This window comes from Mus pahari, chromosome 22, assembly GCF_900095145.1.
Source record: "Mus pahari chromosome 22, PAHARI_EIJ_v1.1, whole genome shotgun sequence".
NCBI classification, from domain to species: domain Eukaryota; kingdom Metazoa; phylum Chordata; class Mammalia; order Rodentia; family Muridae; genus Mus; species Mus pahari.
The window spans coordinates 4,072,061-4,083,800 of record NC_034611.1 but is presented as its reverse complement, the minus strand read 5'-3'; the positions used below and the strand labels follow the sequence as shown (position 1 = coordinate 4,083,800).

Below are 11,740 nucleotides of genomic sequence, written 5' to 3'. Positions count from 1 at the left end.
CTTTTTTTTTTTTTTTTTCATGACAGGGTTTTTCTGTGTAGCTCTGGCTGTCCTGGAACTCACTTTGTAGACCAGGCTGGCCTCGAACTCAGAAATCCGCCTGCCCCTGCCTCCCAAGTGCTGGGATTAAAGGCGTGCGCCACCACGCCCGGCCCTAGAAACAATATTTAAGTGATATAATTGATACAGAAGTGAAATAAACTTGGTATGTAAAAGGCATAGACAAAGGTTGAAGAAAAGAAATGCGTATGTAGATATCTGTGCTGTTGACTGATGTAGCTAGAAAAAGCAATATTACTGGCAAATGCTAACAAATAACTGTGCTGGTTTGAATAGGAACGGCCCCCACAGACTCGTGTGTTTGAGTGCTTGGTCCATAGGGAGTGGCACTATAAGGAGGCGTGGTCTGGTTGGAGGAAGTGTGTCATGTGGTGGTAGGAGAGCCTCCTCCTGGCTGCCCGCAGAAGACAGTCTCTTTCTGGATGCCTTCAGATCAAGATGTAGAACTCTCAGCTCCTTCTCCAGCACCACGTCTGCCTGTAGGCTGCCATACTTCCCACCATGATGATACTGGACTGAACCTCTGAACTGTAAGCCAGCCCCGATTAAACGTCTTCCTTTATAAGAGCTGCCTTGGTCATGTTTGTTTTTTACAGCAACAGAAACCCTAACTAAGGCAATAATCACACTCTAAAGTATTAACTGGTTTGAATTGCTCAAAATCTATTATTCTTAAGTAACCACTTTACTTAATCCATAGAAAATTGAAAAAGTGCTAGATTCTGAATTTCTGGTAAAACCTTCCAAGACCAAGGTTAGATCAGTTAAACTGTCCTCTAGATATAAAATGTAATTTACATATTTTACAAATATCAAGGGTTATTTTCAAAGTTGTACATTTGATATTTTCTATAAATATATAATCTATAGCCAAAAGAAAATACCATCTTTTAAAAGCAAAACAAGACAGCACTTCACTGATCTGAAACTAAAGGACGGCTTTCCATTTCTTGACAGGACTTGTGTAGACTGGAAAAAAACAGAAAGTAAAAACAAGAGATAAGTTCATCACTAGAGTCACTTTTTTTTATAGTAAGGAAAAGTGCACCTTTTTTAGAGGAATTTTGTTGATGACTATAAAGTGAGTTTCTTCTTGTAGGTAAACAATATGGCTGAGGCTTCTACACAAAATTCAAGCTTGGGCTTACTTCTTGATTTTAAGGACTAGACTTTTATAACAATGCCTGATTTGACAAGCTCATCTATCATTAGGAAAAAGTTACAGAACTCCCACTTTACCATCTCTGACTTCACTTCAAAGCCCTTGGTCTTGGCGCCTAGAAGAGAGCTGCCTCCCCCCCTCCGGGCACTGAGTGTCACGATGCCCCCCCCCCACCGGGCACTGAGTGTCACTATGGCAGAAGACTTGGACCTACTTCTCCACTGAATGGGATACTTAAGGGAGACCAGATGAGCTCCTGCAGAACTGTTTAAATGCCAGTAGGAAGTGCATTAATATTCAGGATACATACATATCTTCCCATCTTTCTCTAGTTTTTTCAAATGAAGCAAGAGATTACGCTCTGCCATCTTATGTAAATTCTCTGGAACATTCTGAAAGAAAAACAGGATAAAAGAGTCCCATTTTAAAAGAATACTTAATTGTTTAGAGTCTTTTCCAGCTTTCCTACCACACACAACACCCAAGTTCCACCGCAGCACACATAAGCTGGGTGAGCGGTACACAGGCAAGTTCAGCCTCGGGAGGTGGAGGCAGGATGCGCAGGAGGATGGTCAAGGTCTTCCTTAGCCCCCGTGAGTTAGATAGAAACCAGCTTGTCACAATGAGACCCTGCTTCATATAATGCCAACTCAAACAAGTTCTACCTTGCAAATGGTCTTGTTTTAGAATTCTAGTCTCTTATACTTCTATAGATCAAATAGTTAAATGCCACAGATTTTGTTCACTATGGAATTCCTAGTGTTTAGCATACTGACACACAGTAGAATCTCATTAATATTTATAAACAAAGGCGTGAGTATAAAGATTTCTTCTCAGCTTTCAGTAATCTTAGATTGGCTTTATGCTCTTTTAGGTATGGTGATGATATCTCTCTCTCTGTGACTCACAGCTCTCCTTTACTCTTGCTAAAATAATGTAATATTGACATGTCATTTCAAAAAAGAGATTTTATTATTTAAATAAGGATTATAATTCTGAAACCAATTTTCTTGACTAAACTCACTTTGTTGGTGTCCTACTTAGCTTTAATTGTCATGGTGACACAGTCCACAGACACGTGACAGGAGAGTGTCAGTTGAGGAATTGCCTAAATCAGATTGTCCTGTAGGTGTGTCTGTGGGGATTGCCTGGTTAATTGACCTAGAAGGGTCCAGCCTACTATGGGAGGCACCGTGTCTAGGCAGTCGGGTTCTGGGTTTTATAAAATAAGAATGTTAGCTACAGCAGTGGCACCATGGTGTCCTTGCCCTGATTTGCCTCAGTGATGGACTGTGACCTGCAGCTATACACCAGCTAAGTCCTTCCCTGCACAAGTGGCTTTCAGCCAGAGTGATTGACCACAGCAGTGGAAGTAACTAGAATACTGTGTTTCTGCCAGGATTGTCAAGTTATATCAGTCAAAAGTCAGTGGATTTGTCTGTTCCATTGTACATGAAGTCAGCTGGCTCGATCGTCTTTTTTGAAGACCCATTTTTCCTGTATTTATCCCTCTTCATTAGCATTCAGTCTTCTTGAATATTCTCCCTTAGGTTCACCTTAAAACATTGATATTTGCAAAGAGACACTGATGTTTACAAAGGGTTGTTTCATTGGCTCACGCTCTGTGTATTCACTGCCTGCAAGGCTGGCCTCAAACTCACTCTGCCTCCTGAGTTCCAGGATTGTATGTGTCTCCCTTCCACACATGGGAATCGTAAGCAGTGGTTACCAAACTCTCCTGTAAGCAGCGCAACCACCGTAAGGTTTGAGATCTCGCCACTTAAGTTACCCACTTAAAATCCGAGTGAGCATTCTCAGACCACTGGATAACATCTAAGAGTTTTAGCTGGCAGTGAGGCCTCCTTGTGATCTGCTCACGTCCTCTTCCTACCTCACTTCCAGAGACTTTCTTCCTGTCTCCCCTCACCTGTGGCATCCGTGCTCTTGTTACATGTCTTCTTTGTGGACTTTCAAGCGCACAGGGGTCTACGGCTACTCCCAGTGTTTGGATGCACCTCTCACTGTGTCTAGAACACTCCTTTTCCCTTCTACACTTGCCTGGACAGTGCACACTCCCCCTAGAGAAAGCCCATCACTCTGTATCTGCTAAAACTAACTTCAAGTTTTGTGTTACTGTATGGTGTATAGAACCTGAAGTCCAGCGTGAAGAAAATATGACTTGAATATTCCAAATGCCCCAACATGTGAAGCCTTTGGAGTACTGGAGTATTTTGGATTAAGAGTACTCAACCTATATAAACCATGTAGTGTGCGTGGAGGCAACTGTATGGCAGTCTGTCTTCACTAGTTCTCGGATCTGTTGAAGGCAAAGGGTTATGTATGTATTTCTGTACCCACTGTGGGTATGTATATATTCCTGCACCTACTGTGGGTATTTATGCATTTCTGTACCCACTGTGGGTATATATGTATTTCTGCACCCACTGTAGCACGTTGGCATATAAAGGATTTAACAAGTGCTGAATGACTAACTCACTCTAGGCTGTCTCATGCCAGTCCACATGCAGGTGCCTGCCTCCGTTTATGTACGCGCCCAGGGGCCACCCTGAGTCTGGAGTCCTTTCTATAGAAAGTATTCTAGTACTGTTCTGATGCCCATTTCCCTGGTACTAGGCTAACATCCCCGCTGCCATTACCCTCAGGTGTTTTCTTGTTTTATTTTGTTTTTGCTTATAGGGTCACACTCTTTGTCACCAGGTAAGCACGATGGCTAGGATAGATTTCGTCATAACAAACTGCAGGGCAGCTTCTCTGGCAGAGAAGTAAGGGTTACAATGGCTCAGGATGGCTATGCTTGCTCTCTATGGACATGTTTGCTTCTTAACGTGAACTGTTGGTCTCAGGCGTAGACAACTGGCATCACTTAGAGAATGAAAACCCCTGGGCTGTCTTAAGTTTACGCTGCAGCTTAATGAGTGCTACTGTAGTAGCGAGTGGCCATGTACAGAGAAGTGAAGTCACCTTGTATATCATTGTCCTAAGTTCAGCTACTGTAAACGATTTCTCAAAGTTATCACGGAATAATGAAATAATCTGTTCCTCTCGGTTATTTCTGTGAGAAATATATTCCAGAATTTTAGCTTCAGCATTATGGATCACTGGGCCATGTCCTGAATTAAAAGAATAATACAAATTAGTGCAACCAAATAAGAAACACTGAGTACAGAGCTCTATTTAAAAATAATTCATATGCTGTACTGAGGAGCACTAAGTGCATACATATTCATCGCTTGGAAAGCTCACAGGTCTAAGATGGAAGACTGCACATGGGACCTTCAGAGGGACCTGTCAACAGTTTGTAATGGGAGGAGGTCTCTCCAGATTCCTGCCTCGCCTTGAGGATCTGCTGTCTGTCAACAGTTGCAGGAAAGGAAGGGGCAGTTCAGCTCAGTAGTGTAGCCACTGGTAAACTGCCAGTGCTCCTCCTGTGAACAACTTTCACTCATGCTCCTGTGAGCAACCCTGATAAACTCATTGGCTTGCCACAGAGAAAGTAGAAAGGGGAGGGGTATTTGGGAAGAAGAAAAGGATTAGTGGGAATGGGAGGGCGACAAGAAATGTATTAGGTAAAAATCACCAAAACATAATTTTTAAATCTCTCTACATTCCATGTGTACGTGTGTCTGTGAATGGGTATGTGGGTGCCTATGGAGCCACAAGTTACACACTGGCTCTTCTGGGGATGGTGGCACAGGTCCTTGGGAGCCACTGGACATGAGAACAGAATTTCCATTTCTGAAAGAGCAGCGCACACTCTTAACCACTGAGCCCTCTCTCAAGCCCCCTCAAAGTACACTATGAAATGTCATAAGGAAACTGATAGTTATATATAACTAATGTTTGCTAATAAAAAGCACTACATTACAGATAGCCTGGAGGGGGGGGATTAAGCCTTGATGGCAACAATAAAAAAATGTGTATGCCAAAAACTTTTAGCAAATTATATCAAATGAAAATATGTAATGCTATTATGTATCTTAAAATATAAGATTGATTTTAGCAATAACATACGCCCTAACATGGCAGCCACAATAATAGTGGGTAGCATGTAAAGTGCTCTCCAGGTGCTTGGCATTATTCCACCCACTTGAAGGACCCTGTGCTTACAAGGACCCCATGAGGTAGGTACTAGTACTCTCCACAGGGAAGGAACATAAGCTGCCACAGCTATGCAGCTAACAAGGGGTGGAGCTGAGATTCCCACTAGGTGGTTCTTAACCACTAAGGGTAAGTCTTAAGAGCTCACTAACAAAAGACTGAGAAAGCATACAAAAGGAGGCTAAGACCCACAGCAGAACTGAAACCTTACAGCCAATGTTGCAACAAGCCAAATGCACTTACCCTGAAACTGCCTGCTCTTTGAACAATGTGGCATGGGACAGAAGTCCACAAAAGGGATTTTTAAAAGCTTTGAGAACAAAACCCCCCAGAAGCAGGCTAACCTAGGATCACATAAAGAGCACTGGACTTTGTTTTGTGGCAGGTTGTTCCTTTTCAGGCCTGTGAGGAAAAGTGAGTCTCTCTGAGCCTGTTTCTGCAGCTGTGTAGTGATACCATCACCTACTTCATGGGGCTTTGCTAAGCACAGACCTACAGAAAGGACCCTCGATGATACCCAAAGGGACATAGTCCTTATTAGATGGTAACTATGGTGACAGCATAATTTACATAAAGACAACTTCCTTGCTAATAATAGAAGAGGTTCACGGATGCAAACACTAGAGGCCCTTTGTAGGTAACCAGCTCGGGAGTGTCCCAGCAGCTGCTCCTGTGTCACAGAGAGCCAACAGTACCTACTCTGCCTATGTCATGGCAATCCACACGCCCAGCCAGATGATGTCTTTACTATTTCCTGAGCATGGAGAGCTCATGGGAGAATGTAGGTGAACTGACAGGTCTGCCCATGGCTGTTTTGTTAGGAGCAAGTTAGAAAATTAAACAATTCCCCTTTCCCTCTGGGACTCTTGCTGGATCCTTCCTTAGCCTCTGTGACAGAGAGAACATTCATATTGTAACCAGCGCAGTGACATCTGACATATAACAGTTTCTTCCTCTGGAGATGGAATATGTACCATTTTATAGTTGCTATGGAAACCTGACATATCAACATTGTAAGTTAAAAAAAAAAGTTCAGAGGACAGATGTTACCCAAGGCTTGACAGCTAAAATGTAGTTTATGAGAGAAGCCAGAGTCAGTCAATAAAGACAACAGCGACTGAGACGCTTTCGTCAATGTGTGACTGTGTGGATGGTGAAGAAAACTCCTTACAGAAAATGCTATGGATGTGCCTGTCAGCCAGGAAAGAGCCAGAGGTGGAACTTAAAGACCCTCTGTTTAGCTTCGTGGGTGAGCAATGTATCAAACTGTCCTCAGGGAGAAGAAAGGGAGGAACATGGGAAATGAGAGAGGTAAGGACTTCTAAGAAGCACGGACGAACACACCCAAAGGACACAGAGGCGGGCGCTCTTGAAACCATCTCAGTTCCACCCCAACTCCTGAGGAGAGAAGCTCATGCTGCAGCCACAGGGAAGGGAGGCAGTCCTGATGTCCGCAGCCTGGCCGTCTCGGCTGGAGGAGAGGAGACCCACAGTTCTGGAAGGCCTTAAATCTACCTTAGATCTGGTGTGGCCGAGACTCTATGTCGCAGCAGACAGAGAAGCATCGACCTTAGTCTGCTCCCACATCTTGGAGTGCTACAGCTCAGGGCAGTCTTATGGCTTGAGACTGAGCTATACTGGACATGAAATCAAGAAACAACCCCAAGTTAGCAAACTGGGGGACAGGCTGCCACGGTGTCTGTCTGTGTGGAAGAAGACTGAAATAAGCAATGGTGAGGGCAGGTGTGAACTTGGATTTGCCTGGACGTTCAGAGAACAGGAAGAGACTGTTGGGGTGACTGGTGGCCCTGCTCTGTGGGGTTGAGGAACTTATTGCTCATGGAAAGCTGTGGTCCCTTGGCCAACAACGGCTTGGCCTTAGGAGCTGCATTTGTGCATGTGTCCAGCTCTAAGCCTGGGTTCCCCTCACACTTTTTTTTTTTTGTTTTGGGTTTTTCGAGACAGGGTTTCTCTGTGTAGCCCTGGCTGTCCTGGAACTCACTCTGTAGACCAGGCTGGCCTCGAACTCAGAAATCTGCCTGCCTCTGCCTCTCGAGTGCTGGGATTAAAGGCGTGCACCACCACGCCTGGCTCACACCTTCTTCCTGCAAGGTGCTTGGCAGCATCTGGAGGCACTGAGATCGGCACTCGAGTTGCTGAATTCCCTAAGTTTTTCATGTCCACCAAGGAACTCTGTGGATAATAAGTCGTGGCTCGGAAACTTGCCATTGCTGGGTATAAAAACTGGGGGACCTCTGAAAAGTGAGAAGCATGAACTAAAGTAATCTGCATCTATTCAGGAGAAGTTACCCAACAGCCATGAAAGTTCTACATTAAAAAAAAAAATCAGAGAGGAGCTGGTAAGATGGCTCAGTGGACAACAGCACTTGCCATTAAGCCTGATGACCTCAGTGTGAGCCCCGGAACCCGCGCGGTGCAAGGAGAACCAACTCCTGAGAGTTGTCCTCTGACCTCCTCGTGTGTGACACACACACACACACACACACACACACACACACACACAAATGTAAATAAACATGAAAAATCCAGCAATTTAGATCAAATAAGCAGGTTAAGTACCCCGACATCTTAAAATAACTCAAACCCAAGATTAATAAATAGAAATAACAGTTCAGAGAATAAAGTAATGACCAAGAAATAGAGACAAAGAATACGGAACACCAACCAAAGAACTGCTTTTTTTTTTTTTTTAAAGGATAAGAATCCCAAACTCTTAGCCAAACTAGCCAAAAGGAAGAGAAAAAAAATTAATAAAATTGAACATGAAAAAGAATACTGCTGGAGACCCTGAACTTCAGATCACTGCACAGTATTCTGTAAACCCAGTCTGTTAAAATGGAACATCAAAAAGAAATTCTAGTATATGTGACATACCACACCTGAAATGAGAAGATAGAAACGAGCAAAGATCTGTAGTGGGGAATAGGACTGAAGTACCACTGTGGACCCTTGGCAAAGAAGAGCCCGGGACAATGACTCAACAACTAAGGCAAAAAAGGCCCATATATGTAATGAATGTCACATCAGAAGAAAAAATAAGTTGACAAATTCAGCACCCCTCCATGATAAAAGCCCCGCAGAAAGCAGGCTACGGTTGCCGGACTTGCGAATAAAGGTAATGCAGACAAGTTGAGTGGCTAACACACACACTGGGGAAAACCAAAGCCCCCGAACTCAATAACAAGACAAGGGCGTCCAGGTCTCTGCTCTAATTCAACACAGTATCAAATTCTTTTGTTTGTTTGCTTGTGTTTTTTAGAGAGACAGGGTGTCTCTGTGTAACTTTGGCTGTCCTGATACTCCCACTATGGACCAGGCTGGCCTTGAACTCACAGAGCTCTATCAGCCTGCCTCTGCTTCTCATGTGCTGGGATAGAAGGCAGAGCACACCAGCACCTGGCTACAGTGTTTGAATTCTTAGCTGGGTCAATAAGCAAAGAGAAAGAGATGCAGGTGTGATCTGAATGTGACCATCCCCACAGGCTTATCCCTGTCTGCAGCCAGTGGTGCTTCCTCGGGCAAACATAGGATCTTTCAGAGGTGGGCTATACAGCAGAAGTCAGTCACTAGCAGTGCACCTTTCCAAGTCATTTATGGCTCCTGGTTCTTGTCACCTTTTGCTTCCCAGGTGTGAATATTCTCTGCTGCACTGTCTAGCTGCCATGGACGGAGGTGGCCCACTAGGTCTTCCCTGCCCTGCCTAAAACCCTCTATGGCTCTGAGTTGTTTCTGTCAGGTTCTGCGGTCCCAGGGCAACAAGTAAGTATATGAAAGAAGATGCAAATGTAAAGAAGGACCTGGCTTACCCTTCCTTGAAGACAACATGATCCAATGCGCTAAGACCTAAAGGAGAAAGCCTGATCAGACAAACAAGAGGAAAATAATCCCACTCACAGTAACCTCTTCCCTGCTCTTGATCAGCAGCAGCAGCAGCAACAACAAAGCCAACAAAACCACACCAAACCTTAGGAATAAACATAATGAAAGATATGAAAGACCTCTATAATAAAAACTATAAAGCACCGTAGAAATAACTGGAAGAAGATATGAATCTGTGTTTATGAATTGGCAGAGTTGATATTGTGAAGACAGCCATATTACCAAATATGGTAAACAGATTCAGTGCAAATCCCCATTAAAATTCTGGCAACATCCTTTATCCAACCAGAAAGAGCAGTTATCAAGTTTATTAACAAAAGACCCCAAATAACCAAGGCACCCTTGAGCAGTGCTGGATGGTATCACAGTCTCTGATTTCAAACTATACTACAGAGCTACTGCGGCCAAAACAGTGTGGCTCTAGCACAAAACTTGATACCCAGCCTGATGAAGGACCCCAAAGTAAATCCCATAGTTATGCTACTGAGCCAACAGAATGTTGGAAAGACAGTTGCTCAGCAAACAGTGAGGGAACCTGGATACACACATGCTGAAGAATAAAACAAGAGTGGTCTCTCACTTTGTACCAAAAAAACAAACCAAAGAGGCAAACAACCAAACCCTAACACCCCAAATGGATCAAGCGCCTCGTATGACATGGATCTTTGAAACCATTTGAGCTAAACATGGGGTAAATACTCTAAAAGGAAAACATGGGGAGAGTTCTGAAAAGGACTCTACAGCTCAAGGATATGGGCAAGAACTAATGAAGAGGTGAGAGGCTTTAAAGCTCTCTGTGCCAGCTGGGCGTGGTGGCACACACCTTTAATCCCAGCACTTGGGAGGCAGAGGCAGGTGGATTTCTGAGTTTGAGGTCAGTCTGGTCTACAGAGTGAATTCCAGGACAGCCAGAGCTACAGAGAAACCCTGTCTCGAAAACAAACTCTGTGCCAAGATGGAAACACACAGTCGTGGGAAGAAAGCCTACAGACTGAGAGGATCTCTGCCAGCCACTGATCAGGCACGGGTTGGTTGGTCAACTTCTCAATCTCTCTCTCTCTCTCTCCTCTCTCTCTCTCTCTCTCTCTCTCTCTCTCTCTCTCTCTCTCTCTCTCTCTCTCTCTCTCTCTCTCTCTCTCTCTCTCATATCATATGTACACACATACACCCACAATAACAAAACACCAAAAGAACAAATCATGCAGTCAATAAATGGGAAAATGAATAGACAGGATCTTATCACATTGTCCTGCCTGGCTTAGTATCTGCTGGGTTACTGAAGCTAGCCTTGAATTTATAGTAATTTATCATGTATCTTCTTGCCTTAAGTACTAGGCTTGCAGCACACACCATCATACCCCAAATTGCTTTTTTTCACAAGATCTACAAGTAGTTAATACTTGAAAAGAATATGTAATACCATCAGCCACCAGAGTAATGAAAATCCAGACTATACTGAAATTTTACTTCATTCCAGTTAGAAGAGTTATCTTCAGAAAAGATAAAACAAGAAATGTTAGTTAGGATATAAAGAAAGAGAACCTTTAAACGCTGCCAATGAAACTGTAAATTGGTGTGGTAAATACAGAAATAAAACGGTCCCTGTGAAATGAAAAATGGAGCTGGGGTAGAGCTTGGAGGAAGTATATTCGCTTACCATGTGCAAGTCCCTGGGTTCCATCCTCAACACTATAAAAACCAAAACCAACCAACCAACCAACCAACCCAACTGAACTCAAACCAACCAACCAACCCACCCAATATAACCAACTAACCAACCAACCAACCAACCAACCCAACTGAACTCAAACCAACCAACCAACCCACCCAATAAAACCAACCAACCAACCAACCAACCAACCAACCCAACTGAACTCAAACCAACCAACCAACCCACCCAATAAAACCAACCAACCAACCAACCAACCAACTAACCCAACTGAACTCAAACCAACCAACCAACCCACCCAATAAAACCAACCAACCAACCAACCAACCAACCAACCAACCGACCCAACTGAACTCAAACCAACCAACCAACCAACCAATTTACTTGTAAATAATACTATCACATGATCTAGTTGTAACACTGTTGGGTATATATGCTCAAAAAACCCAACAGTTTCATGCCAAGAGAAATACCCAAATGTCCATGTTATCTTGGCATTAATTGCAATAGCAAGTTCTGAAATCAGCATAGGTGCTTGTCAGTGGATGAAAGAAAGTGAAAGAAGTATTTATATACAGTATTTATATACAGTAGATGATTACTATACTATAAAGAATGAAATCATATTATTGGCTGGGAAATGGGTGGATAGCATTATGTCAACCTCAGAAAGTTAACCATCATGTTTCACTCATATGCAGAATCTAGATTAAAAAAAAAAAAAAAAAGAGCAATGAAGAGCTTGAGAGATGGTTTACAGGTTAAGAACATGTACTCCCATTACAGAAGAGCTTGAGAGATGGTTTACAGGTTAAGAACATGTACTCCCA

General features: G+C 43.4%; 1 protein-coding gene across 1 annotated transcript in view; it reads right to left on the bottom strand.

Annotated features, from left to right (window-relative positions):
• Window positions 1–605: 605 nt before the first annotated feature.
• Window positions 606–11,740, bottom strand: part of Lactb2 (lactamase beta 2) — a 33,723-nt gene continuing 22,588 nt past the window's right edge. The window contains exons 5-7 of the mRNA XM_021222331.2: window positions 4,205–4,353; window positions 1,533–1,614; window positions 606–1,029 (exon numbers count right to left, since the gene is read on the bottom strand). Of these exons, the coding sequence (XP_021077990.1) occupies window positions 989–1,029; window positions 1,533–1,614; window positions 4,205–4,353 (272 nt within the window). The 3' untranslated portion in view covers window positions 606–988. The remainder of the gene's footprint in view (window positions 1,030–1,532; window positions 1,615–4,204; window positions 4,354–11,740) is intronic.